The sequence below is a fragment of the Phasianus colchicus genome, chromosome 12, assembly GCF_987193195.1.
Source record: "Phasianus colchicus chromosome 12, bPhaCol1.hap1.1, whole genome shotgun sequence".
Classification (NCBI taxonomy): Eukaryota; Metazoa; Chordata; class Aves; order Galliformes; family Phasianidae; genus Phasianus; species Phasianus colchicus.
The window spans coordinates 14,903,429-14,930,827 of NC_143447.1; the positions used below are offsets into that span (position 1 = coordinate 14,903,429).

The 27,399-nt window shown below is 49.2% G+C and overlaps 1 protein-coding gene across 3 annotated transcripts; it reads left to right on the forward strand.

The window, feature by feature from the left end:
- On the forward strand, positions 1-27,399 carry ST8SIA2 (ST8 alpha-N-acetyl-neuraminide alpha-2,8-sialyltransferase 2). Of its 3 annotated transcripts, none has more exons than XM_031587759.2 (6): positions 1-179; positions 11,397-11,459; positions 13,336-13,464; positions 14,106-14,363; positions 16,075-16,368; positions 23,596-27,399. In XM_031587759.2, exons 1-6 carry the CDS (start codon positions 82-84, stop codon positions 23,879-23,881), a joined length of 1,128 nt encoding a protein of 375 aa, XP_031443619.1. In that variant the 5' UTR covers positions 1-81; the 3' UTR covers positions 23,882-27,399. The 3 variants fall into 3 exon arrangements, with proteins under 3 accessions (XP_031443619.1, XP_031443620.1, XP_090005165.1); XM_090149039.1 differs by lacking the exon at positions 1-179 and adding an exon at positions 6,081-6,432; XM_031587760.2 differs by lacking the exon at positions 11,397-11,459 and having other exon boundaries at positions 2-179.

The window sequence follows — 27,399 nt, forward strand, 5'->3', positions numbered from 1 at the left end:
CGGCGGCGGCGGCGGCTGTGGGGCCGAACCGGGACGCGGAGCCGCGCTCCGCACCCCGCGGAGCGGCCCAGCCCGGGAGCCATGCCGCTGCCGTGCCGGGGCTGGACGCTGGCTTTGCTCACGCTGCTCGTCGGCTTCCTCATCTTCGCCGACATCTCGGAGATCGAGGAGGAGAACGGGTAAATTGACGGAGGGAAGGGGTGCCGGAGGAGGAGGAGCGGTGAGGGAGGGGGGGTGCGCCCGGACAGTTTCTTTGTCTCCGGCTCTCCCGGTTTCTCGCTCGTAGAAGTGGGAAGGAGCGCGGAGACAGCGGGCGGGGAGCGGGGTTGGTTCGGGCGGCGTGGGGCAGCGCGGTCCGGGTGGGGAGCGGGACCCGGCGGTCCCGTTAGGGACAATGGGGTGTCAGCCCGGCTGGAGCCGCACCGCTTCTCTTAGGGGCGTTGAATAGCGGTCCGGGTAGGGCTGCTCGATCCCTACACGTCCGGGTAGGGATGCCGGGCAGGTAGCAGCCTGTTCGGAGGTATTGGAGCGGATAGTGGCTCGGAGAGAGGCTTTGGTTGCGGGCAGCGCTCAGGTGTGGACGGGCTGATGGAGGGGCGAGTGGCAGCCCGGGGGAGCGGGTGGATGGGCGTGGTGGAGCGGGCACCGGGAGATGGGTGAAGGATCGCCGTGCTGGGGCCGGGACCCGCCCCGGGGAGCGAGGAGGTATGGAGCAGGTACACGACGTGGGATTGGGGTGATCGCCCTTCCCGGTGCCCTACGGGTGGGTGCTCTGTATGGCAGAGACTAAAGGAACCCCAAAATCTAGGGAGAGAGCAGTGCCCTGCCCACCCCGTACCACCTCTGAAGGCTGGTTAGGAAATTAGGGAGTGAGAGGAACAGGGAGGAGGATTTGCATTAACCTGAGGAACTCATCGCAGCAGTGTGAGAAAACAAGTCAAATAATCACAGCAACATGGGGGGCACTTGTAATGGCACAGGGTCCTTCTTTCTGCATAGGAGCGGGTGGCATTTCCATGTTCTGTATCAAAACAAATACCTGGCACTTGGCTGAAAAGAGAAAGGAAAGGCAGGGATGTTTGTCATTGTTTCATTGTTGTGTTGTGCTGAGTGCCACAGGCAAGAAGTGCCCAGAAGCATCCAGCCTGTAGGTTACTAGGCGGGATGGATTATTGCTCTGCAATCAGCTGGAACCATCTATATAATAATAAAGGAAATGAAATGCTTATGAAGCATCCTCCCCATCGGACAGGCTGCTCCGATCCCATTGCTTTCTTCCCATCACCTTTCCCTGCTTCGGCTCTTTCTTCTCTCTCCTCTCCTATCTGCTAGATCTGTCCACTAGAACTTGCTGTGCCCTTATTGAAAATCCATTCTGTTTTGTTAGTTGCTCATCCTGCTTTTCCCCCTGGTTCATTAGGGATTCCCAGTGAGTGGCTTTCTTTATTTTTTTTTTTCTCCTCTCTTTTCTGTACATTGTATGGAAATTGGATGTTTGCTGGCTGCTTATCTCCCAGCCCTGGCATCTGAGTTTGTTGCTGTACTTCTGTGAGGAAGTGCTGCCAAACAGTTCAGCGACAGCAACAGGGTCAGAGGAGTTGCAGAGGAATAACGAGCAGCCCGTTCAGTACCATGCTTCTGCCAGTGCAGGAGGCAACGTGCACAGCCCTGTGCACTGCTCAGCCCTGCACTGCCCCACATCTGCTGCCCTCTGATATGTGGGCATCAGTCCCATGCTGATTTTTGTAGACAAGCTACAGCATGGGCTGGGACACAGAGCAAAGGTGAGACCTGGCTGTAAAAAGAAATAATCATAAAGCAAGACAAACTGATACTTTTTCCTTACTTCTCTTTTCCCACACATTTCTTTATCCCCACTGCACATCAGAAATCCCAGATGTGCTCCATGTCTTGAGTTCCTTCACCTCATTCACACAAGGGGCTGCTCAGTGATCATTGCACACCCCAAAGCTCTAAGCAGGGGAGCCTGGTGCAAAATGCAGCTCATCCCTGTGCACAGCGATGGTCAGCGTGATGCTGGGGAGATCTAAAGGTCTGTGGTTCATTCCTAGGCTTCAGCAGTGGTTTTTTTGGAACAGGCTGGGCAGGGAGGTGGTGGAGTCGGTGGTCTGTGGAAGTGCTGAAGAATTGTGGAGATGTGGCACTGAGGGACACGCTTGGTGGGCATGGTGGGGATGGGCTGGTGATTGGTCTGGGTGATCTTAGAGGTCTTTTCCAACTTCAATGATGCTATGATTGTGGATGTAGGAAAGTCAGCTTCTGGGCTCGCACGCTAGCAGAATTGCTTGCAAGCAGGAGTTGTAAGGCAAAGGGAACTACGTGACAACAAGTGCGTGTGACAAAATGTGCGTGATGGCACAGAGGAGCCTCAAAGTTTTCTAGGAGCTCTCAATGTGCAAAAGATGTTTGGAAACTACAGGCTTTTTGCTTAGCCCTTCCCCAGGTGGAGATTATTTGGGTGATGGCTCATTGTCTTGCTCTGCACTCCCCATTGCAGGCAGCTGGCCCTGGCACGCAGGGCTGGGGGCTGCAGGCAGGTGCAACTCTTTTCTTCCTTTTCCTTGGCATCGAAGCACTCTCTAATTATTGTGCAGAGCGAACAGCTTGCCCACTTTTACACGTGCCCTGCCCCCTGCCTGCGAGTTGGATTGTCTTTGGAAAGATATGCCTTGTACGGGTAGGAGAAGGGGGAATGTATTTCTCTCACCTACAAGTACTGAGAAATCTCAGAAAGAAAGAACAAAATGTTCATTAGGTTCAAAGTAAGAGTGTAATATTACTGGCAAAGGGACCAAATATATATATATCTCGTGCTGTTTGCCCAGAAAAGTTCCCAGCATCGCAGGTGAAGGGGGCTCGGAGCCGAGGCTCTGCCTGGCAGAGCTGTTTGAGGAACGTGGTTAGAGTCCGCTTTGCTCCTCCGGCTACTCACGGCCCTTCCTGCAGGCGGAGACGCTGAAACGACGAGGTGAGGGCAAGGATGGCCGCTCAGCAGCGTGGCGGTGCCGGGGACGTGCTGCTCTCCAGTCCTGCGTGTCCCATCCGGACACCCACATCCCAACTCGCAGGGGATGCTGGCAGGGATGCGGTGAAGCCGGGACGTTGCCGGCATCGTTGGCGCTTCGGTCCCCAAAAGCCGCCCGGTTTCGGCTGCTGAACTTTCCCTACAACCCGCTGATGGGTTTCCTTGCGCTTCTCCGCCTCTTTGTTTCTCCCGAAGGAAACAAAAGAGATGCTTTGGGTAACGCGAAGCGATCGCTGCCGGTTCTCCCAGCAGCCGGGATGGAGCAGAGGGCCAGACGGAGACAAAGGGCTCGGCATCCACGGGGATAATTATCGCGAAATCCTGCTCCTCGATGGCAGTTTAAAGGCACTCTTTGTTATGCGTGTGCCGTCGCGGTCCTGCGGGGGTCCGGCTGTGTCCTGATTGTCTGTAGAGGGAGCTGGTGACCCGCTGCCACCAGGTGACTTCTCAAATTAGCGGTGAGCCATCTTAGGGAGCACTTGACACTTAGTAATGGGTTGGACTTAATGAGCCAACCTTTTTCTTTGCCAGCCCAAACCGCGTGCCTTCCAATCCTGATTACAGAAGGAATTCTGTCAGCTCTTTGAAGCGAGGAGCTGGAGAATCGCGTCTTGCTACCTTGCCCCAAAGCATGTCCCCAAAGGGCCGCTTTTTTCATCGTGTGCTCTGTCCCAACGCCTGCCTGTCCGGGAGGCTTTGCTCCCTCGGTGGTGCATTTGCTCCAGGTGTCTGTAGCATGCTGCAGTCATACAACACTTTTGGCAGTGGAACTGTCCTGCTTAGGTCCTTCAGGCTGTGATTTACTGCACCTGGTAACAAGTCATGGGATCACTAAGGTTGGAAAAGAGCACTAAGATCACCTGGTCTGACCATCACTCCGAGACTTGCTCTACACTAGAAAGTTTTGGTGAAAAAAGCACCCTATTCTGTGTTTTTGCATACTTACACACATGAACCACCAATCTGAGTGGGCTCAGAGGAGCATTGCCTCTGCAGGAGTCAGCAGAGGGGCTTTTGTGTCCATTGGGTAGGACAGAGCTCTCACAAAAGCTCCATGCTTTTTCAGGCTGGAAAATGAAACCCATGTCGGAGTACTGATTTGAATAAGAAAATATCAGAGTAAGCTTTGGTTGCAGCCATCCTGACAATAGCTGCAGCAGCCAGTTCTATGTTGGTTGCACAGCTCCCCTTGCTCCATCTGAGCTCCTTTGCTCCATCCCAGCTGAGCTTCCAAGTCGTGCTCAGTATCACCCCAGCGACCACAGTAACCAAGAGAGAACGCACTCCAACAAGTGCTGCAAGTTTCTCTCTTGCCCAGGTGGGCTTTCTGTTTCCTTTCACTACACCTGCAAATGCATGAGTTAAATCCGGAAGGAATTGGACACTGATAAAAGGCTCTATTTTCTTTTTTTTTCTTGTATTCTGTGTTCACATGCCTGCAGCAACCGTGGTTATTCTGCTTGGACATCTGTTCATCTTTGCCTACCTGCATGCCAAATGTGCTTTTGATCTTCCAGAGGAGCATATCACAGGAGCTCCCACTCCTTTCCCCAGGCTTGCTGGTTACAAGTGTTTTGGTTTCTCATCCCCAAGACCAGAACTACTTAAACACATCTGCAGGCTATAAAAAACAGTTGTTACAAAGACAGACTTCCTCTAATTGCCTCCATCATTTGCTTTCCCTGGACCTGGGTCACCCTCAGCAGCAAGAAATAAGCCCAAACCACAATACTAGGCAGCAATTGTTTTGCTTTTTCCCTGGCTTCTTTTTGCAAGGAGGGAGTTCCCTAGGCCAGCAAATTCACTGTGGGAGCAGAATTTAAGGTGTCCTTCAGCAGATACTGTGGCAGAGCAGGCTGGTGTCAGCAGCTCTGCTTCTTGCATTTTAATAGTGGGGGAAAAAAAGCAGAACCTTATATTGTATATATACCTTTATAATATATAATATATATCCTTATAATGCCTTTTTTCTTTGTATCCACTGTAAATCTGAACAGCCTTGGTGGTGGCGGCCTTGAGAGAAGCATATTCAGCAGTGCTGATGGCACTGTGGGCACAGTAACTTTGCTGGTTCTCCTCTTGACTGCTCACAGGTTTCTTGTTTGCATGGCATTCAATTCATTGAGCTGGCTGTTGGTTCAGTGGATCTTTTCAAAATGAAGCACTGGAATCTTTCTTCTTGCTGCTGCTGCAAACAGAGTCCATGTTATTGCATATAGAAATCCACTGGGAGGGTCTCAAACAACACACACACACACAAAAAAAAAAAAAAACACAAGCAAAAGTGTGGCTATCTGCATGCTGAGCACACGGTCCTGCCCATCCAGCACAGGCTGGGTTGCTTTTAAAAGCTCAGTATTGTCACAGTGTGGTTTTGGAGTGCTCTTTTGATGAGCATCTCAATGCATCCTGGTGTCCCGAGTTGAGTTGCACTCCTGGTACCCAACATCACACTGAAGATGCTCAGACAGAAGAGCAGCATCAAGAGAATGTTGCTGCCCAGGAAGGTCCTCAGCACCGATGCTGACAGTGGAAGAAACCACATGAGAGGCTGAGTATTCCAGCGAGCCTGGAGACTACAGCCCCTCTGATGTGCTCTTTTCATATTGCACCATTCCCTTTTACTTTGTCCTGAAGATGCCACAAGAACCACTGGGGTTTCTGCCTTTTAGGGCATGAATGCTCAGGGTGACAGGATCTGCTACAAGACTGATGCTCTACTGCTTGTGACTTCCAATAGCTCTGCTGGCTTAAAAAATGATCTCAGGAAGGACGCACAGTGTAGACATGGGTATTTTAGCAGTGACACTTTTGTCTTTCTCAGCTCTTTTCGAGGACTCTTGGTATTTTTCTTCTCCTCTCCAGGAGGGGAAAATCGAAATCTACAGACAATGCTCTCATCTCAAGGCCTCTTTGGATCCTTTCTGTCTGCTTCTTTGGCTTTTCCTGTGCTGGATATTTCATTAATGTGTCCGGAGAAGCTTTTCAAGAAAAGGGTATATGTGGCACTGAGGGACGTGGCTGGTGGGCATGGTGGGTGGGTTGATGGTTGAGGATCTTAGTGGGCTTTTCCAACCTTAACGATTCTGTGATTCTGTGAAGGAGTAAGGTCTGCCAGAATGCAGGATGGGGGGAAGTAGAGTATGTGATGTGTCACCCCTGTGACCACGTAAGTGGTGACAAAACAAGAGCATTGTGTGATGATGGACATGTGCAGACATGAGAGCTGGTGCTGGCTGATCTGTGTCTGGCTGGGAATAGAGCCTGTGAGGTGGGGGTTTGGTGCTGATGGTCTGGTTACCCCAAAGGGATCCCCTTTCTCTACCTTGTGTCCTTTCACCTTTGGAGCTGCGCCTTTCCTGCTGCCTCTTTGCTGGTTTTGTCACGTAAGCATTTCAGCCTAATTGGCTTATTCCCTAATAAGCAATAGGTGTCTCTGTTTTGCAAACTCATGCATCTCAATTCCTGTGCCCTCGGCATATGCTGGCAGTGATTGCACACAGTGATTTGCAGCCAGGCAGAGAGCTGAGAGCCAAACCCTGCTCTGATTTACACCGGAGTTGGTGCGGGGCTGCTTCAATGCTCCTCCAACTCCTTGTCCCTTCTGGCCCTGGGATGGGCAGGTGATGGAGGAGGGGCTGGAGCACGGAGGGAGCAGCCAAATTAGTGAGGCTGATTCACACGAGGCTGACATCCACGCGGGTAGATAGATGGCTTTAAAAGAGGGGTGATTTAGATTAGATGTTAGAAGGAAATTTTTCTCTGGGAGGATGGTGAGGCCCTGGCACAGCTGTCCAGAGAGCTGTGGGTGCCCCTTCCATCGAGATACTCAAGGCTACATTGAACAGGGCCCTGGGCAGCCTGAGCTGGTGGGGGCAATGAGCCCATGGCAGGGGGTTGGAGCTCAATCATCTTGGAGGTCCCTTCCAGCCCAAGCCATTCTCTGGTTCTGTGATTTTCCTGAGTGCCCCGACACGGGCACACACTCTCTGAAATGCCTTCTTATGACTCGATAGAAAGAGTGGAACTTAGAGCTGCAAAAATAGCGCCTGATATTTAGGAAGTTTTTGACACTCTCTCTGCCAAGCTGTGACAATATGAACAAGTGAGATTTTAAACACATCCAAGTGAGATTTTAAATGTCTCATCAAGATGTATTGCAGGATCTTTCATCCTAGCAGGCAAATGCTTTAGAAATGCTCTCCAAATTAATCCCTAAGGAGGAACCTTGCTCACTGGGAGAGCACACGTTGGCAGGTCCCAGTCCCCTTCACACCCTGGCTTGAAAACCTCAACAGCAACTGCTGAAATGTCACAAGGAATGATCTGCAAATACCAAACATCCTGGTGTTAGGATGTGTGATGTACGGAGGTGGGTGAGAAGCAAACCTGAGAACTGTGTTTCTGGAGTGAGGGGAACGTGGGGGTGGGCAGGTGGTGTTGCCTAAAAGCAGCTGATCTCCAGGGTGAGAGACACACAGGTGCCAGCCAGTTCTCATGCTGCAGGCTCTGCCTTTTGTGCATGCATAGAGGTTACCCATGTGGTTTTGGCCGAGCCACTTCCCCAGTACCATCCCAAAATCATAACATGCACCTAACATGTGAGGGCTGGGAAGACTCAATGAGTGGGCATTGCTCATTTACACTCCTCAGAGAAAGCAGGCACTCTGAGCTCTCTTTCTGAGGAATTCAGATGAATACATTTAGTTTGACAGTCCCACAGTGGGTCATGTATGCTACTAGCTCTATTTTCCATGGGTGAGAGCTGGGGTAACCTGTCTTGCCCATGGTTGGGAAGGCGACCCAACATGGTAGAGTAGAACACTTGCTCTACAAGAAGTGCAAATGCAGCTCATGATGTGCTTAGAATTTGCTTGTGTCCTTGGACCATGCATGTTGTGCCCACCTCCCGTGTGTATTCTGTTCTGGAAAGGAGAAGGAACCAGAGGTTGACTTTATAAAATATCCATGGATAACACATTTTTAAATTTGTATGCCTGCACATAGGGATGTGTGAAGCCTGCTGTTGGAGACCCAGTCACCCAAAGAGGCTGTGTGACCTACTTGTTCAGTCAGAGGAGCTCTAGTTTCATGTATCAAAATGGCTCAAAGCAAGACTAAGCTGTGCTGAGTGACAATTAAGAGAATTATTTAAGAAGAGGACAGTGATGTAAAAGGAAACAAAAACCTTAAACAACCCTTTCGTAGACAGGAAATAGAAAAGTCTTTGCATACCTGGTATATCAAGAATTCTTTATCCAAGAAAATTTGGGCCTGAATCATAAGATAATTTTTCTTTCTTATCCTCTGATGTATGAATCAGTGTCACTTTGCAACCGAGCACAGAAATTTTTGACCTATATAATATCTTAGATAGTCAAAATTCAGCTTGAAGAATCTTGAGGCAAAAATGAGAAAGGATGGTGTAAGCCAGTAATATGGCATTAGCACATATAGACGTGACTTATCGCTGGAAAACATCCAAGCAGAAATCAAAAGAAGAGCGTTTTGTAAATAATAGGATTAGGGAGCAGGTTGGTATTTCGTGGGACTGGCTACACAGTCAAACTGATAACAACTAGATTAATAAAGTAATTCAATCTAAACACGGTGTAGCCCGAGAAAGCTTTTCAAAATCAATGCCTATCTGTGCAATTTTAATCAAGGTTGGTCTTCGCCTTTTGATGCCAAGAGATTTGAAACTCCAGGTCAGTGAGATGTAATAAAATGGGCTTTGTTTGTTGGTTGGTTTTACACAGGCCTCTTTAATTACTGCCTTCCATTTCTTAGTGTTTGCCTCTTCCCAGATGGGATGGTGAGGTGGCACAGGTGGTTTGTCTTTGTTGGAGGCTGTGGCAGACATTGGAAAATATTGTGTTTGGTTGAACCGCAGGCATTTTGAGCCACTGGAGGGCTGAGCTGGACGTACCTGGATGGGTCAGTCATGGCTCACTGCAAAGGGAGGTTGTAGGGCAGACGTCCCAGAGTTGCGGTGTAGGGCAGGAAGGAACAAAAGGCAGAAAAGCAGCTGGTTTTGGATGGGAGAGTTTTAGGATTGAGTGGGCCTTCAGTGAAGTACCATATCCCAACCTTTCTGTGTCTCTGTAGTTTGCAAAGAGGAGCCAAGCCTGGTGCAGGGAGCAGCATCACTGCCAGCATTCAGGTGTCTGCCAACAGCAACCCCACTTCTGCTGGGCCAGGCATTGGCTAGCAGAGCCCTGCTCACTCCAGCACCAATGAGCCATCCCTTCTGTGTTCATGTAGGATAGCAGTTTCATGTCATAATAGGATATAGGGAGCGTAAATACCCAGAGAGAAAGGCAGTGTTTCCTTGCCCTTTTGGGTGTCAGGGCACCCACAGCCGTGCCTCATCCCACGACTCCCAGCTTATCTGTCTGCATCCAGCAGCTCTAGAGCCTGATGGAATTTTGAGAGGAAGCGTGCACAAGGCTGTCACTGAGGACACATGAAGCTTAGATTGGATAAATTCATTTGAATAATATGTTGTGATGCTTCAGATCCTGATTATGATGACAGAGCATGGATGGGACGGAGCTACGAAGTCTTCCCCACTTCCTGATTTCTGTGATTCCTTCCCACCCCCTTTCACAGAAATGGTGAACCAGAACTTATCAGGGAGCAGCATTTCTTTTTCTAAGCCCTTAATCCAGTCCCTATCTCTCTTACAGCAAGTGTGAAGGAGTGTGAATCCCATTTGGAAGGCTCCTTCAGAGGAGACGTCTCTGAAAGGCTGCGTGGTTTGCACGCTAATCCTGCCTGCTCCCACACCCTGCGGTGAACCCCATTAAAGCAGAGGCTTGTTAAATGCCAGTAGGCTCTAGGAATAAGCTAGTCCTGCTGTTCCCTTGATACACCAAAAAAAAAATGAAATAGCTCGCTGGCTCTCAGGTTTGTCAAAGGGAAAAGGAGAGTGTCAGAGGGAGAATCTCAATGGCTTTGGCCACAGATTGTCTCTGCAGGAGGGAGAGAAGGGACAACCTTTGTGGCATTTCCAAAGGTTTCACATTATGCAGTGCTGAGGGCTGCACTCAGCTTAACTAAAGGGTTTACATCGCATCCCACAAGCCTGAAAATCTTTTTAATGCTACCAAATGGTCATGCTCACTATTTCATTTGTGTCTAATGCATTTGGGATCTTTTCAGTTCTACTAGAAATAACATACTCCTGAGATACATTTTCATTAAGATATATATTTCTGGGTAATAATATTTCTGCTGGAAAACAATTTGGTTCTCTTTATGAGCGTGTTCATGTGGATATCTGTACAATGGAAACAATAAAGCAGAGCAGTGGGTACGTGGCAGTTGAAATGTGTCTGCCACTGAGCATCACCTGAAAGCAGGGTAAGAGTTCTTTGTGACCTGTTAAAAAATAGTGAGCTGAATCAGGAAGGGGCTCTGCAAAGTCCTGGACGAGATTGTATTCGTTGAACTGAGGATTGATGGGTTGGATGAGTGTCTCAGGTTTCTGAAGAGGTTTGGTGCCACCCATCCTTTGCTACAGCATCAGTCCAGAGCCTGGTGTTGGAAATCTGGGCTTTCCACTGGCACTGTTCTGCTCAGGGAGGTTTGATGTCCTCCTCGTGCCGTTCCATGGCAGTGGCACTCAAGGTCTCAGGCCCAGCTTGTGAATGAGCTGGCCTCGTAGCTCCAGCCTGCTTACACCAAATGTGAGACTGGCGGCTTCAGGGCACCAGTGGGATCAGAGGGAGCTGGATCAGGGCCTTGGGTCTGCATGGGGTCACTGGAAGCCAGGAGAAGGTGCACGGTGAGGATAGGGTCTCTGCAAGTCTCTGAGGAGGCTAGCGGCTCATTTTGGTTACAGTGGAGATGCTGGGTGGTCTTCGGTGAAGGCTTCCATTCTCCAGGAGAAAGACCTGGAATCCCATCCAGGTTGGTCAGTTGGTCCTCAGTGTAGGACAGGGACATCCTTTGGCACCACAGAGGTGGAGGAGAACTCTGGGCACTACTCCCATCCGATCTGTAAAAACAGAAACAAGAAGAAATTTATGTAACGCAACCTATGGGCTGCATGCTGCTTTGACAGCAGAAAGCAGATGTCTTTGATGGCTGGTTAGAGAGCTCAGGTATTATTCATTGGGTTCGGTAGGAGCTCTTTTGCTGTAACAGTTCTACAGCTGCAGCAGGGCAGTGGTGACAGTGGGTGTGAAAAGCCCTTTGCAGGCATCAGGACATCTCCATTTTGACAGGGTTGGGCGTGAGCCCTGCCTCAGCTCAGAGTCCTTTGGAGCAGGTTCTCTTGACTGTTGAACAATGCTTGGCAAAGAGGAGCCGGGTTTATAAATAATGCATTTCCTTTGTCTTGCAGGAGTTCTGGAGGCAGAGGTACAATCAGATCAGCTGTGAACAGCTTACATAGCAAATCTAATAGGTTTGTAAATTAGATTTTGTGTTCATTTGTTTTTGCTGTAAGGCAGCTATTAATCTGCTTCTCCTCTTTGCTGGATAGTGCTGGTCTTATTTAGCAAATGTATCTGTTTCTTTTCACTTCTGCTTTGCATTTTCTTAATCGTTTCTCCCCCCTCCTCCCCCAGCTCAGTGCAATAATCATTTGCAAATAACCAAGGATCTGCAAGTTGCAGTGATTGAGAGAATGAGAGAGTTACTTATTGTGAAAATAAGTCAGTGATAGAGTTGCCATTTGCGTAGTTTTACTATGTGCTATTAGGGGAGAAAGAGCTGCTTTGACATCAGAACTCCATTCGGTTTTATCGTAATGCAGTTGGGTAACGTTGCTCCATTGCAGTCATTCCGTGGCATCACAGCTTCATTCCGTGTCTGTGTTATTGTTATGATGATGTTGTGTCATCCCAGCCTTACCGAGTGATGCGGTTGCGAAGCTCAACACCACCACTCAAGACAGACAGGGCAATGCTGTTCCATGGTGACGTCACAAGGCGTGATCAAAACACAGAAAACAGATCCCAAAAAATTATTATTCCCAAGATTTCTTTACTCGTTTCCTTGAAGATTTTGACACTGACACCTCGTAGTAATTTTTTGCAAGGCACGAGATGTTGTGGCAAAATGCAAGAGTGGGAAACAACCTCCAGAGGAGGTCCTGTAGTGTTGGTATGTACAAGCACACAGTGACACTCTGGAAGCCAGCCTTTATAAACAACCTTTATGAACACATTTCCTTTCCTTTCTGCAACATTACATACTTGGAGCCATGGTGTCACCCAGAAACACCTTCTGAGGGCTGGAGATGTGCTCCCAGGAGTTACTCATTGCCATGAGCCCAGGCCACCAGCTTTGCCCCCATGTCCCCCTCTTTTCCCTCCTGGGCTTCACCTGCCTTTTATCAGTGTATTTATTTAGAGACCATTCCCCAGCTGGAAGAAGTCCTTTGCACTACAGAGGGAGATTCCCTTCAACTGGTAGCGAGTGCTTTTGGCTGTGTGTTTTTCAGAGTGCTCAGAAGTATGAAGGCTTTTTTGGGGCTGCGGACACATGCGCAGCTTCTTGATGAGGTGCTTGGGAATTCTCTTTGGAGGGCTGGCTGGAATCAAATATGCAGAGGCTCCTTTAATTTATGCCATTTGATGTAAATTGCACTGAAGTGCTGGGGCTCGTTTGCCTCTTCGAGCAGGGATTAAAAGCTGGGGTCTCCCAGTGATCATCTCGAAACCACAGCAGGAGTTTATTTGGCTGTTCCTCATCCCCATGCTCATTTCTGGGCATGGAGCAGGCAGTATGAATGCTGAAATCTTTTTGTTATTTTTCAACAGGAGGAAAAAAAAAAAGTGATCTGCGAGCCAACGTCCCCCTGTTTGGGTTCCACATATCCAATCTCACAAGCAGACCCAGCAGCTCAGTTAAACTCATTTCTCCCTTGGTTGAACTGCAGGTTGCGCTTTTCTCATGAGGTTCTTAACCTGGAGCTGAGCAGGCTGTGCTTTGGGGCACGACCAATCTCTCGGTGAAGTCTGGGGTTCTGCGTCTCAGCCTGCCTGCAGAGCTCCTGCTTCCATGTGCATGCATTTCTCCAGCCCGACATCTGTGATTGTGTTTTATGTAAACGTGTAGGTCTGTGTTCGTGTGAGCAAGCAGGAATTTAAGGATTTGTGTCTGCTTGAGTGTAGCAGAATACAAACAGGCTTTCAGTTCTTGTTTGGGTAATAACTACCATTTTGCTTTTCTGATGAAGTTTGAATTCCAGCAGCCACAGCCTAAGACAGTGATTAGAAATGCCATTGGGATGCTAACGGATCCTGTCTCTCTCCCTCCATCTCTCTTTTCTCTAGAGCTGAAGTAGTAATAAATGACTCTTCATCTCCAGCTGTTGTTGACAGAAGTAATGAAAGCATTAAGCACAACATTAAACCAGCCTCATCCAAATGGAGACACAACCAGACACTCTCTTTGAAGATCAGGTACTGGTAATTACCTATAGGACAAGAGACAGATCTGGTCCTCTCCAGTGCAAGCTGGCAAATTGCCTCTGTATATCATCTAAAGAAGTCAAGGAAGAAATAAAAAGCTTATCTCCTGCTGAGCTAGACTTCATATCTGTAAGCAATCGCTTGGAAATGAGTTTCTGGCTAAACCAGCTGGCCTTGCAGCCATGAAACATGGAGCTCGAGTCCCAGTTCCCAACCAGGTGCTACTGATCTGCCCAGGGTGGATGCAGAAACCCCAGGAATGGGGGAACACCCACTGGAGGGGCTGGGTGGGACAGAAGAGAGCATCCAGTTGGAGCTAGCTGTTTACATGCTGTTCCTGGAGGGCAAATGGGAAGCAAGAGGCCATCCTCTGTATTACTCAAATTATCAGATTGGATATTAGGAAAAAACTCTTCTCAGAAAGAATGGTGATGCAGTGGCACAGGCTGCCCAAGGAGGTGCAGTCACTGGCCCTGGAGGTGTTCAGGAACGGTTGAGATGTGGTACTGAGAGATGTGGTCAGTGAGAATGGTGGGGGTGGGTTGATTGTTGGACTGGGTGACCTTAGTGGTCTTTTCCAATCTTGGTGATTCCATGATCAGCTGATGGGGCCATTTCTTCCCTGTCTTCAGGAAACAGATCTTGAAGTTCCTGGATGCAGAGAAGGACATTTCCGTGCTGAAGGGGACACTGAAGCCTGGGGACATCATCCACTATGTCTTTGACCGGGACAGCACCATGAACGTCTCGCAGAACCTGTATGAGCTGCTGCCCCGCACCTCGCCCCTCAAGGGCAAGCAGTTCCCCTCCTGTGCCATCGTAGGCAACTCAGGGGTGCTGCTGGGCAGCGGCTGTGGCCCTGAGATCGACACACACAGCTTTGTCATCAGGTAGGGCACATCGTGCTGCACGCTGAGCGTGGGCGTTTGGGGTCTTGGGGAGGTGCAAGCATAAAGTTTACCAATGCCAACACCATGCTTCAGTGCCTCTGCTCCTGGTGCTGGTGTCCCTGCAGACACATTGCCCCATGGGCCTGCGGTGGTGGGTCCCCATCCCCACCCCATCTCCTTCAGAAGATGCTCAAAGCAGAGAGGAGGAGCACACTCGTTCTCCCATCCCCTGTACCCATGTACATCCCTCAGCTGTGGGAGCCCACGGATGATTTATGGGCCTGCAGACTTTTGCTTTCTGGCAAGTCTATTATGAGGACAGCCCAATCCATCAGCAGCTCACAGAGTCAGTCCCTGTGTGACATAAGGGTTAGGATAATGTCCCCTCTGCCCCTGCTCACAGCCAGCTGCTGCCTTCTGCCCGCAGGGGATGGAGCCGTGTCAGCTGCACCCTTAAATATAACCTGAGCAAGGGAGCAAATCACTTACTGCAGTTCTGGCAAAGTATAGGGGTTTCGTGTCAGGCAGCAAAACTGCATGAGAAAAGTTGTACTGGGTATTGGGATAGAATCGGGATGTTGAATGATGTCTCCTCCGCCATATAACCTGGTGGGCAGTGCCCACGGTGGGCTCAGTCCAGCACACAGCTCTGTTTGTTTTCAGCCATTTGATTCCTGCAGTGAGTGGGTCAGATGGGCTCTGGGCCCAGCATGCCACTTGCTTGGTTTTCTTTCTACTGTTTCCCCAACTGTAAAGTGGGGAAAAGAGCAGTAATAGCTGATTATGGAGACAGATGGTTAGGATGCATTTCCTGCTTGTTAACTACTGTAACTTCACTGTAAAACACCACTGGAGAGCACAGCATGCTGCACAAAACCCCATATAATGGAGGAGGGGTTGCTGGTGATTTATCCCACTGCTCTTCCATCCTCATTCCTCGTAGCCCCCCCAAGCTTGTAGAGCCCCGAAAGGACACCTATTAAAATGACAGAATGCAATTGGGTTTTGAAGGTCACAGCATCCATCAGCCCACATCCTGGCACCATCACCTGCCGGTGTCATTGTCACCGCTGGTGCCAGCAAGGCTGCTGTGAGCAGAGACTCACTGGCAGCAGGGAAGAAGGGGCTTGGGATAATGTTACTCTAGCAGGGCTCAGGCTAAGGGCTGCGGGTGTCACATTGCTATTCCTGGAGAGAAGGGAGGCTGCAGGCACTAAGGCCAGTTCCTGTGCATGAGCAGGTAATGGTTTCTGGCTGGTGTATGGGGCACCGTCAGCTCTCTCTGCTGTGTGTCCTACCTGGCCCCAAGCTGCTGCCACATGGGAAAAGCAGTCTCATCTCAAACCTGCTGTGGCAGCAAAGCAGGAAGGTTTGTTGCTATGTTTTATTTTCGAATGGCACCGGGAGAGATACAGACCCATGTAAACTCACCCACCAGCTACATGCATTATTAGCGCTGCCCGGAGACACGTGCACACACATCTTGGTGCATTGAGGAATGATAACCTGATGGTAGGATGGCTCAGTGTTACCAGGTTAGAGCCTCTCTAATTCATTGCAAGACCTCATTCTCCCTCTGCCACCTTCCAAAAGTGAGAGCAAACAGACACGTCTGTCGCTGCTCTGGCTTTTAGAATCAACCCATTGCAACACTTGTCAGTGCCCTCTGTCACATCCATCACTAAGGGCTGTTGGGTATTTCCACTTGCAGGTGCAACCTGGCTCCTGTTCAGGAGTACTCGCAGGACGTGGGCACGAAAACGGACCTGGTGACCATGAACCCATCGGTCATCCAGCGGGCCTTCGAGGACCTGGTAAATGAGACGTGGAGGGAGAAGCTGCTGCAGCGCCTGCACAGCCTCAACGGCAGCATCCTCTGGATCCCTGCCTTCATGGCCAAGGGGGGCAAGGAGCGCGTGGAGTGGGTTAATGAGCTCATCCTGAAACACCGCATCAACGTCAGGACTGCCTACCCCTCACTGCGCCTGCTGCACGCCGTCCGAGGGTGAGAACGTGGTCGATGTGCTCAGAGCTGGGATTTTGTGAGCTTCCCCAGCAGGAGAGCAGTCATTGCACTGGTGCTCCCTTAAGTGGAATCTGGTCCCTTGATGTGGGGTGGAGACTGCCTTGCAAGCAGGACCCCTTGCTCTGCTCTATGAGTATAATGTCTTCTAGCTATGCAACAGGCCTAAAGATCCAGGTTGGGTACTAAGAAAAATTTTCTCTCATAAAGAGAGGTTGGGACTGGCACAGCTGCCCAGGGAGGTGGTGGAGTCACCATCCCTGGAGGTGTTCAAGAACGCTGGGGATGTGGCAGTGAGGGACATGGTTAGCAGCCGTGGTGGGAGTGGGTTGACTAGATGATCTTAGTGGTCTTTTCCAACCTTTATCATTCTGTGATTCTAAATCTGCCTTTGCTTTGCTGGCTGTAAGCCTGGATATCGTCACAATAACTCCCCAGCCCACAGCTAGGGCTCTGCTAGGAGAAATGTGTGTGGTGGCCAGCTGAGCTGGTGACAGGGTTTGTCAGCGTGTGCCTGAGGCATGTGTGGAAATCTCACTTAGCTCCTTTGTACCAGGGAGCTCATAGGGAGGTTGAGACCAAGGAGTCAATGAGAAGCTCAGAAGTTCCAGAGTAGCCCATGGGTACCTGTGATAGTGCTAATTGCATTGTTCATCTTAAATGAACTTCCAAGGCATCCCGATCTAGTGGATGGCAACCCTGTCTGCAGTAGAAGTTTCAGAACAAGATGATCTTTAAGGTCCCTGTGAACCCAATCTGTTCTATGAACTTGCAAGGCACTGGAGGTGCTCTTAGGTTGTCCCCAGCACAAGCCAGCCAAAAGGCTCTGATCAATCCCAGGCAGCAACAAGGGGTGAGAAAAGTTGGGTCTGCCCTCAGGCGCTTCTGTTTGAGATTTCTTGGGGCCTCAGAGGCTTTTTACAGAAAATTCTGGCTTTGAGGTAAAGAAAGAGAAGGGGAACAATGCTGTGCTCAAAGAAAAGGGGGGAAAACAACCCAAATTCAGAGCTATTTCTAGCTGTAATTGACTTACTTTCATCTGTCAAAATAGAATTAAGCTCCTGTAATAAGTCCTTTAAATCAACAGGCTGCTAATCCTGTGCTGGCAACCCCTCCTGGTGCCAGGAACGTCCCGCAGGAAGCTCTGCAGGGCTGGCAAGGGCTGGGCACTGCTTTCCTGTGGAGGCAGAGGAACCCCCAAAGCTGCTCATCCCCTGGCACTATCCTGGTGTGCTCCTGGCTGGCACCATGTTGTCCCCGTGTAGTGCCCACAGGGCAGCTGGACCTCTGCTGGTGGCTGGATGGATGGTGGTAAGCCCTGGGGTTGTGTGGAAGGAAGGCATCTCTTGGTTGGGGTCCTGAAAGCCCCTGATTGCAGAAGGGCAATGGGAAAGGTGGCTTGTGCTGCACTGGGGGAAGCAGCCAAGGGCAGAGCGTGCAGCTGGTGCTGGGCAGTGCTAATTCAATCAGAGGCATAGAAGCCAGTGGTAATCCTCATCAGGCCCTCCAAGCCAAGGGATGTGCTGCCTGCCCTGCCCTCCTGCCTCTCAGCCCAGCAGCAAGAAAGCAAGGATGCTACTGGTTACTGACGATTATAATTAATATTGTAGCCCCCTCGCTAGCCAGAACTGATGGGATCGCTTCAAAGCTGATACTGTGAGCTGTAGCCTGGCTAAGGGGCCATGCAGCAGGACCCTTCCAAGGCTGGGGTGCAAAGGGCTCTGTCAGTGTAGTATCAATGATGTTATCTTTGGTGCAGCGTCTTCAGGTTTGGGCTCTGGGATGGATGTAAGAGCAATTCAGGCAGTAATGAGTGAGCTGGTCACAGCTGAGGGTGGGTGCTGATACTCTCGGGAAGTTTTTCAGGTACCCATGGGGTTGTCTTGACCATTTGGCATCATTCCTGTGATGTAGTTTGGGCTGTGGAAGTATCAGCATCACTCGGTGTTCACTTATTTGTCTTCTGTGGTTCCTACAATGTTCCTTTTATGCTGCTGTGCCAGTGCTGTCCCTTTTCCTTTGCTCGATAAAGCTGCCCTTGATTTATAATCCGCCCTAAGTTGATTTGGAAATCACGAAGAAATGGGGAAAGTCTTTCAGCTAAGACACTCTTTTAGATATTTTATTATATCTTGTAGAAATAGCACTTTGTACAAAGACTAACCTTATCTCAGCCAACTTCAATTCAGCCACAAAAGCTTTGCCTTTACTCTTCTTCCTTCCTTTCCAGTGAAATACATTTGTGAGTTCTTGACTCCTCCTTGAACCACAGTGTTTATTGTCCTCCTCTGCTCTCCCCCAAACCAGAATGTGTTCCAGTGGCAATCAAACACTTCTTCCTATAATTTGCAGTGCATTTGGGGCACTTGTAGAGAGTGCATTGCTGAGATAAATAGAAAGCATTTGTTTTCTGTTTTCTTTAACAGCACCATTTGAGACATCACCTTCCTAGCTCTGCTGGTGCCTTAAATGTTTGCTGATAGCTTTTGTGCTGATGCTTCTGGATAACTGTGCTGTAGGACCGAGGCTCTTTTCACACCGTTAAACTCACCAGCTCTGTTCCCTGCCTGCCAGGACTGGGGAAAGTCATTGGCATTTCGATGCAGGAGCTCAGAAGCAAACCATGAAAGCAATGAAGCAGAGTCACTAGCTAGGAAGCCTGTTTCCAGTGTCGTTGCCGTGCATTTTGGGGTGTGTGACTCAATTCTAAGAGGTTCTCTAAAATGTCTCCTGAGCAACACACCCAGCAAGTACAGCACTCGTCTTCTGGCAGGGAAGCAGGTGAGCCCGTTAGGAGTCATCTGCTAATGTCTCCAAAAAGCCTTGTAATCCCTATTGCCAGGCAGCTTTTGTTAGAGAAATAACATGAAATGCAAGAGGCAGAGGGAAGAATTGTATCTGGAGGTCTGACTATTGCATCTTGTGGAGAATTTGTGGACACGTTTCTGTTTGCTTTGTATTATCTAGTCTAGCATTTCTCACCGTGTCCATCACAGGGGTCTCTTGGCAGTAACCACTTCTAATCCCATAAGATTTTATTAAGAGCTTCTTGAAAGAAGAAAATCGATAAATCTTCCAGCTATCCCGTTAGGTTTGCCAGCCAAACAGCCCTGACAGCTTGCGTGTGTGCTCCGTGACAGCGACTGCCCTGCTTGGAGTCCATAGCTCCCATAGCACAGCTCTGCCACCTGTCCTCAGAAACCCAGTTTGGTGGGATGGAAGGTGGATTTGTCTTTGCTTCAGGAGTTTCCCTGGGTCCCGCACCCAAACAACATCTAAGCCTTGGAGTTTTTAGCATGGTAGTGCTCTGAGGTTGCCTTTCCCATCCATTGGCCATGATGGAAGCCTTCCCCTGGTCCCTCCTTGCCTGCATCCCGACAGTGCCTATCTGGTAGCCTAGCTGAGGGCAGAGGTGCTGAAGTGAGGGACACAGGCAGCCACAGGGTGCACGGGGAAGGGAAAAAATGACTGACAAGTGTGTGAATGGAACAGGTTGGAGGCCTACCACCACTTGTGTGAGCAATTGTTCTTGCTTCTGCACAAGGCAATAAGGCATGTTGTATCCCAGCTGTGGTGTGTTTGCACACAGTCCCCATGACATTTGATTTGTTCTAGTTGATAAGAAGAAGATTTAGGCTTTCCTTTGTAAAAAGAAGTGGAAAAGTGCAGGAAGGAAGGGGGAAAGAAACAGAATGATCCTTTTTTGGCTGCATTCCTCGTGTTTGGTCTGTGTGGAAATGGTTTAACTCGTGGGTGTTGAGTACCCTGTGTGCTAAAACTGGCATTGCAAATACCAGGACCTGGAGATGAAGCCCACCGCTACTCTGTGTCCAGCATTTGGACTCCTGGAGAAGACCTGAAGGGGGTCAGCTGCTGTTTTACCCATCCAGCACTGATCTGTATGCAGCTCTTGGTTATTTTGGTGGAATTAATGGTGGAAACTAGACACACAGCCCAACAGGAGGATATTGGTCTCTCTCCCGGCTCCATGCATCATTCCATTCTGTGCTGTTCCCTGCTGGTACCAGTGGGTCCTAGCATGTAGCAGTGGGAGCACAGGGTGCCCTCAGGGTGCTGTCTCCGCTTGCCTTCGGACAGCTTTTCATGAGCATTAATGGGAGCAGGATGTGTGTGGCAGACTGATAACGTGCTTCAGACAGGCAGGGGCTAGCACCTCCACAACAGCTTGTGTTTGTATCACACTTCTACAAGTAAGCTGTTTTAAAAAGGTCTGAAATTGCATTATTTCAGCTATTCTGATTTGTATCAAGAAATAATGCAGCTGAGGCCGCTGAAACTTGATTTCTTCATTGACCTGGGTTTCTTTTACTCATTTTATCAGTGTGATGGATTTTCAGTTCTTTTATCCTGCAGTTTAACCCTTGCCTGTAGAGAGCACATTACCCAAGGGTTTTCTTGGATGCGCTGGGATGCACCCACCCCCTAGCACAGTACTCTGAGCTGCTCACTCTGAAGCCTCCGTCCTCAGCTGCCATCAAGTATTAGTTCAGGTACTCGGGCCCATGTCTGGCCTGTTTCCTTACAAAAGATGGCCTCGATGATTGTGGTGGCATTTCCCATCTGTCATTATCATGATCCTCCAAACAAGAGCTGTCTCAGGCAATTTCTGCCTGGCAGCACTCGGCTTCCTGCTCATGGCTGCATCCCACTCGGGTGCCCGACCACCTCCAGAGCTGCTCGCACCCCTGGGGTTTATTTATACTGGTTCTGAAGGAGGTCAGCACGTGGGCATGGGCTCTGAGAAGGGAGGCATTGAGTTTTAGGACTGCTCTTTGCTCTTCCCTTTTAATTGCTGTCTCTTTCCATAAAATGTTGCAATTAATAGTTATGGTGATTGGTGTAGCCAATTTGAAAAATAATTACTGCCTGCTTCAAGATTATCTTTCCTCCTAATTAAAATCCTGGACCTCACATATTAAAGGTGTGCTGTTGACACAGCATCCCATGTGCACCCAGACAACCTCATTTGGATTTACAAAATTAATTAGGTTTTATTTCCATCCCCAGCTGTTCTCTGCTATACTGGGAATGTGGCCACTGTCTCCATTGGCTAATGGTAGGAAGATGAGGTCTTCCTGCATAGCTTTTATACCCCATCTCAAATGGGTTGTTAAAAAGTATTCCCCAAACTTCACTGGAGGGTTTCCCACCTTCATTGTTTAAGAAACAAACTGCAAATGCTGTGATGTGGTCAGTGGTATGGTTTGGCCATTGTGTGTCATGTATGGCATCCATTTTTTTTGTTCTAAGCATCTGAGTTGGTCCCTACCCCGATGTTATTGGAGGGTTTGGAGTGTTCAGCTGCCACGTGTGCTTTGGGTTGTTGTGTCAGAACTGCTTTTGATGCTAGTTGTGCACGTTTGTTAGTGGGGCTCTTCTGAGGTTGCCCCCAGTCCTTTTTGTCACTGTTAATACGCTTCAGGTGGTGATGGTGAAGTGAGATGTCATGGGCATCATATGTAGGTGCAGTGCTGGTTTGTGTCTTCCTCCAAAGCAGGCCCGCTGACAGGACAGCTCTTCCCAGGTGGCTTCCCTGTTGTCTGCTGTACTGTAATTCAGTGCTAAGTGGCCGTGATATCCTCCCTTTCTCTGCACACCTCATGAGTCTGGTGTGATTACCTTGAATGCAGTCAAGGAATCTGTCTCATCCACCTGTGGGTTAAGATGACCTCAGCACCGCCACAGCCTTGGCTGCCCCGTAGCTCAATCCTTGGGGCTGGGTACTGTGTTTGTTCCCTCTAGTATTTTTTTCCTCTTTCATGCTGGATGCTGAGAGATCAGGTGAGGAGGACCTCCATCCTAAAACACCGTACCCATCATTGGGCAGCCCTGGGGTGTTAGACCCCCATGAACTCTGCTGTCTCCCGCCCTTGCCTCTGGAATTTGATTCACCAGAAAAGTCAATTTTCCTCTTATCTAGCTGAGAACAAATGAGTACATTTTGTGCCTTGGTTGCTAAATTTTAATGGCTTTTGTGAAAAGCTAATTTGCAGGATTATGGCTCTGCTCTCCCGTGGGTTCCCGCTGTCTGAGCCCCAGACCCTGGGGAGCCCAGCAGGAAGTGTGAATGAGGAGCGAGATGCATTCCGTGCTCAATCTCCTGCACCCGGTCCCTTTGAAATACCCATCATAAGTAATCTGCTGGCAGACCCCGTGGTGCAGGCTCAGACAGGCAGTGGCGGCATCAAACATATTTTGGGAGGAAGGAACATGCCTGGGGACCTCTTCCACCAGCCCAAACTTTCTCCATTTTGTATTTCCTCATCTGACAATGCTTTCCTGCTGAGCAAACTGGACAAATTGTCCATGCAGTAAAGCACTGGCACTGGAAACTTTGCAGTACAGTGGTGCTGATACTGCAGTAACTTTTATCAGCATCCCAAAATACTACTGCTGATGCTATTTCTGCTCATGCATCACTATGGGATACCTCCTTCCCCCTCTCTTTTGGCCATCCCTCGTAAAAACTAGCACAGTTTGCAAGTGAGTTCATCTGATCTCTATAGGATGTGGTGTATTGTGGTAGGCGTGGTATATTGTGGTAGGTATGGTATATCGTGGTAGGTGTATTACAGTAGGCAGGTGTATTGTGTTATGCCCTGACTTTATGCAATATGGTGATGTATTTTGACACAGGATTGCAGAGCAGTGGCTGGGTATAACAGGAGCATGGTGGTGTGCTTGAGCTCTCTCAGCCAGCTGACCCTTTATTCAAAGGCAAACGTTTTTGCAGCCCTGTTGTGTTTACTGTCAGTAAATCTTCGTTCATCAATGAAAACTGTCAGCTGTGTGTGTGTGAGTGTCTGCTTCAAGGAAGGGGCTGCTGGAGTTTACTTGATGTGAGGATGGTTTGCTCTGTGGTATCGATCTCCTGGGTTGATTGGAAGATAATTGTAGGCTGAAGTACTGAAGGCCAGCGTTGCAAGCAATTTGTTTTTCATAAAGGATTGCCAAGACGTGAGATGCTTCAATGCCATAGCAACACGCGTGATGTAACCGCCAGACAGAGAGCAGGAGATGCTTATTCATGAAGCAACCCCTAGAGAGGCTTTCTTGGCATGGAGAACTCTTCTGCTAGTCAGAAACCTCTCACTTTGAATCACCAATATATCTCAGTCAGAGAAAAAAAGTGAGAGACACAAGCTTTGGCTGCAGGGGGATGACAGGCTCTCTGCTCTTCCCTTGCAGGTACTGGCTGACCAACAAGGTGCACATCAAGCGACCCACCACTGGCCTCCTCATGTACACCTTGGCCACTCGTTTCTGCAACCGCATCCATCTCTACGGCTTTTGGCCATTCCCCCTGGACCAGAACCAGCAGCCAGTCAAGTACCACTACTATGACAGCCTGAAGTACGGCTACACCTCGCAGGCCAGCCCGCACACCATGCCCTTGGAGTTCAAAGCCTTAAAGACTCTGCACCAGCAGGGAGCCTTGAAGCTGACTGTAGGGGAATGCGAGGGGGACACGTAGGGTGGCCCTGGCTGCGATCCTGCAGGCTGCACAACCGGGGCAGGACGGGGAGGGGGCAGAAAGGAGCCCAGTGGGGTTGGGTGTCTTTGTTAATGCGCAGAGCAGCGGCACAAATATATATACGTGGTACCTATATATATTGACCTGAGTATTATAACTGTTCGGTGTTTCACCAAGGAACGGGTAGGAGACATGTGTGAGCATCTGGAGGGGCCAGCCTGGGTGAAACCTTGGGTTTGCTGGGCTGGGCCAGGCGTTCGATCTACGTCCATGACGTGTGATGGTGACCTTGGTTTTTGAGGGTATGTTAGGTGATGGGTAGACGTTCAGCCGTTTGTCGTGACTGGTCCGAGGTTGGTAGTTAGTTTGTTCGGCCAAGAGCGCCGCTGCCGGCACGTTCTTGGCTCCGTGCTCGGGGAGGGAAGGGGCAGGGAGCGGGGTGGGCAGGGAAGGTTTGTTGGCGGCTCTCACAGCTCAGAAGCACCAAGCAGGACCCATCTCCTGCCCTGCAGGACCCGGTGCCCAGCAAAGTGGCACGCAGATCCATTCCAAGTGGTGTGGGCATGCGAGTGGCCCTGGGGGGATGCAGCCTTCGCTGGATGAGCTGGGTGAACAGTTAAGAGGCTGCTGAGGGTGTGTGTTGAGGATGGGTTTTCCTTTCCTAAAGAACAACGTAGAAAGGAGCAGAGATGCTGGAATGTGGCAGGAAAGAGGTTTGATGCTGCAAACCAACACCATTAGTATGAAGTGTCTTACTGTGCTCTAGTGTAAGACACTCAACATCTGCCAGGGCTCGTGAAAACCATAAGTATGACGAGCTCTAAATTCCCAAAAGCTACCTGCTAAGCAGCCTGCCTTCTCTCCCCCTCCAAAAATAACTGCTGATAAATCGGCGATGGGCCTGAGACCCAGCCAAGTAGAAAGACCGCAGGACTTCAAGGGACTTTGTCAAGTCTAAATAATTTATTTTCACTTCCCTGCAAGGAGCTAGCACACTGTGCCGTGTTCCTGGAGTCCTGCTCTTGCCTTTCTTTCAAGCTCCAATTAGTTGTTGCTGCGAACAGTTAAATAGGATGTCAGATGGATCTCAATGGGATGCTTGCACGGTAATGAACGTCAAAGAAGTAATTAATCTTTTCTGAGAGTCCCTAAATATGAAAAAGTTCTTACAATCACACATTGGCTTTTCTGTAAATTTGGGGTTCTTTTTTTTTTTTTTTTCTGGGAAGCAACTACATTGGTCTGATTAGCCCATTTAATTTTCTGCTTCTATAGCCTCCTCAATTCATCTCCTAATTAGCAACGGGTGTGAAAGTGCAGGTGGGCCCAGGGTTCAGTGAGTGCAATTTGGGTTTAATTTGTGTGTGAGCAAATAACATTGCACAGCCGAGCCCTGGGCGTGTGTTGCAGTGCTTTCCTGGCAAGTTTTCTGCACCTTTGTGCCTCCCAATACCACTGTGGTTTTGAAATTTAAGAAGTGTACCTCCTGGGTCTGGTATACTTGATATTGTTTCTTTAAAAGCAAAGTGCTTCAAGTGGTAAAAGGAAGAGCTCTCTTTCATGTTTTGGGATGTAGACAGTATGATGCCCATAGGAACCTCCAGCCTGCTAATTAGTGTCAGATGAAGATGCCGAAGATTAAGGTGTAAGCAACTTTATAGTGGATAAATGTGGGCTAATCTGCCACCGGGGAATGTTTCTTTCCAACTCCAGAAAATGATTGATTTTATGTATGCTTTTTAAACCTGTTTAGGTTGTTGGGGTTTTTGTTTTTTTTTAAACTTCCTTTTTATTGAGTTTAGTGACAGGATAAAGCTAAATCTGGCTGTGAACCTCTGCTTAAGCTGCTGAGGTTTCCTGAGATAGGAGGAGGAAAAGAGTGAAATTGCAAGGTGGAAACCATCTGAAGTGTCAAGGAGCATCCCGTGATTCAGGAGTGGTTGTGAAGTCCCTGGTTTGGTACGGCAGGGATGGAGATGAAGGCCCAGGACTGCTGAAGTCAGCTGTTGTGTGGAGGGGCCTGGGCCATGGTACTGATCGCTGTTAGCAAACCTTCTTTTTGAATAAAAATACGAGAAATGAAACAGATGTGCAGTTGTGATGTATTGGTGGGGTAAGAGCGTAAAATACTCCCCAGTTAAATAGGGAGAAAAGGGAAGAGAAGGGACCTGTGGCGGATACAAGGCTATTTGTGTGCTGCACTTGTGGCCAACTCAGATCCCTGTTGGGAGTGTGCTTTGCCTTCTGTGTCCAGCAGTTAGCTGGGACCCAGCTTTACCAACCTTGGCCCCTGCCACTGGACCGCTTTAGAGCCTGTTTTGTAGAGGAGAGTTTGGGGACTGGGCTGCTGCTTGCTGGATAACTTCACGCCTAAAGCTTGAGGCTCTTCCAAAGCTCAAGGAATGAGCCTGTCATTACAGACCCTGACGTGGGGCTTGGGCAGGCTGAATGAGGACCCTTCTGAAGGTTTAGCTTGGCTCATCGTGCTGTGATGCAACAAAGGTAGGTACTCACATATACTGATGCGAATGTGGCTCTCTCAGGGGATGTCTTGCTCATTACCTTGCAGTGTTATGGGGTATTGCTCTGGTAGTCCTTTGTACCATCTATACAGATCTTGATAGAGAGAGATGCTGTCTTTTTGAGCATCACTTCTTTAAAAAAAAAAAAATCAAAGAACCCAATTTCGTGCTAGGGAAGCTTGAAACTATGGAAATTAAAGCTTAAAGCTTTGAGATGGGATGGCAGGCGTGTGGTTTGCTCCAGGGTGCCCTTCAGCATCAAGTGTGTGATCTCTGGTGTGGTGCTTTGTTAACCATACACTGTTCTGCCCATTTGGTGTTCCTGTTCTTGTTGAATTACTCACATTTCATGAGCGGTCTGTGAACGCGGTGTCTCCCCAGCTGCAGGACCAGTGAGAGGAGCAGATACCTGAGCAGGCAAATCTTGTGTGTGACATCTTGGGATGGCTCCAATCCCGGCTCCACGTCAGGTCATCTCACTGTGGATATTATGACACTCCCAGCTTCAGCTCCAGCCTGGAGAGCCCACCACAACCAGGCAATGGACTCCATGAGTTATTTTTCACCGCCCAGATGATTACTCATCGCCTATTTTTGTAAAGAAATGACTGAGAAAGGCTCTGAGCAGAGGTCTGAATGATAACCAAAAAATCATCATCCTCTCAAGAGGATGAACTTCTCCCCCAGTATTAGCAATATCAAGGCATTGGGCAATAAGCTCCTTTTCCAGCTGGGAATCGCTCCCATTCGGCTCCGTTCGATGCACGAGCAAAGCTGTCACATGCCAATTGCACTCATAATCCAGCTGAAGGCAAAGGCATTTAGTTGCTTAACAGCATTTCCAAGCAAATTTAAGAGCAGTTCTGGGGGAATCGCAGTCAACTCCCACTAAACCCTTCCTACACTGATGCTCTCACAACTCAGTGCATGAGCTGAGCGCCACGGATGGAAATAACTCCCATTTGACATAGGCATTCCTAGCACTCAACTCTTCAA

Excerpts from the sequence above, each read along its gene's own strand:
- ST8SIA2 (XM_031587759.2), top strand. The coding sequence starts at position 82 with ATGCCGCTGCCGTGCCGGGGCTGGACGCTGGCTTTGCTCACGCTGCTC. Across the intron at positions 13,465-14,105 it reads ACACTCTCTTTGAAGATCAG|GAAACAGATCTTGAAGTTCC; the intron begins GTACTGGTAATT and ends CCCTGTCTTCAG. Across the intron at positions 14,364-16,074 it reads ACACACAGCTTTGTCATCAG|GTGCAACCTGGCTCCTGTTC; the intron begins GTAGGGCACATC and ends TTCCACTTGCAG.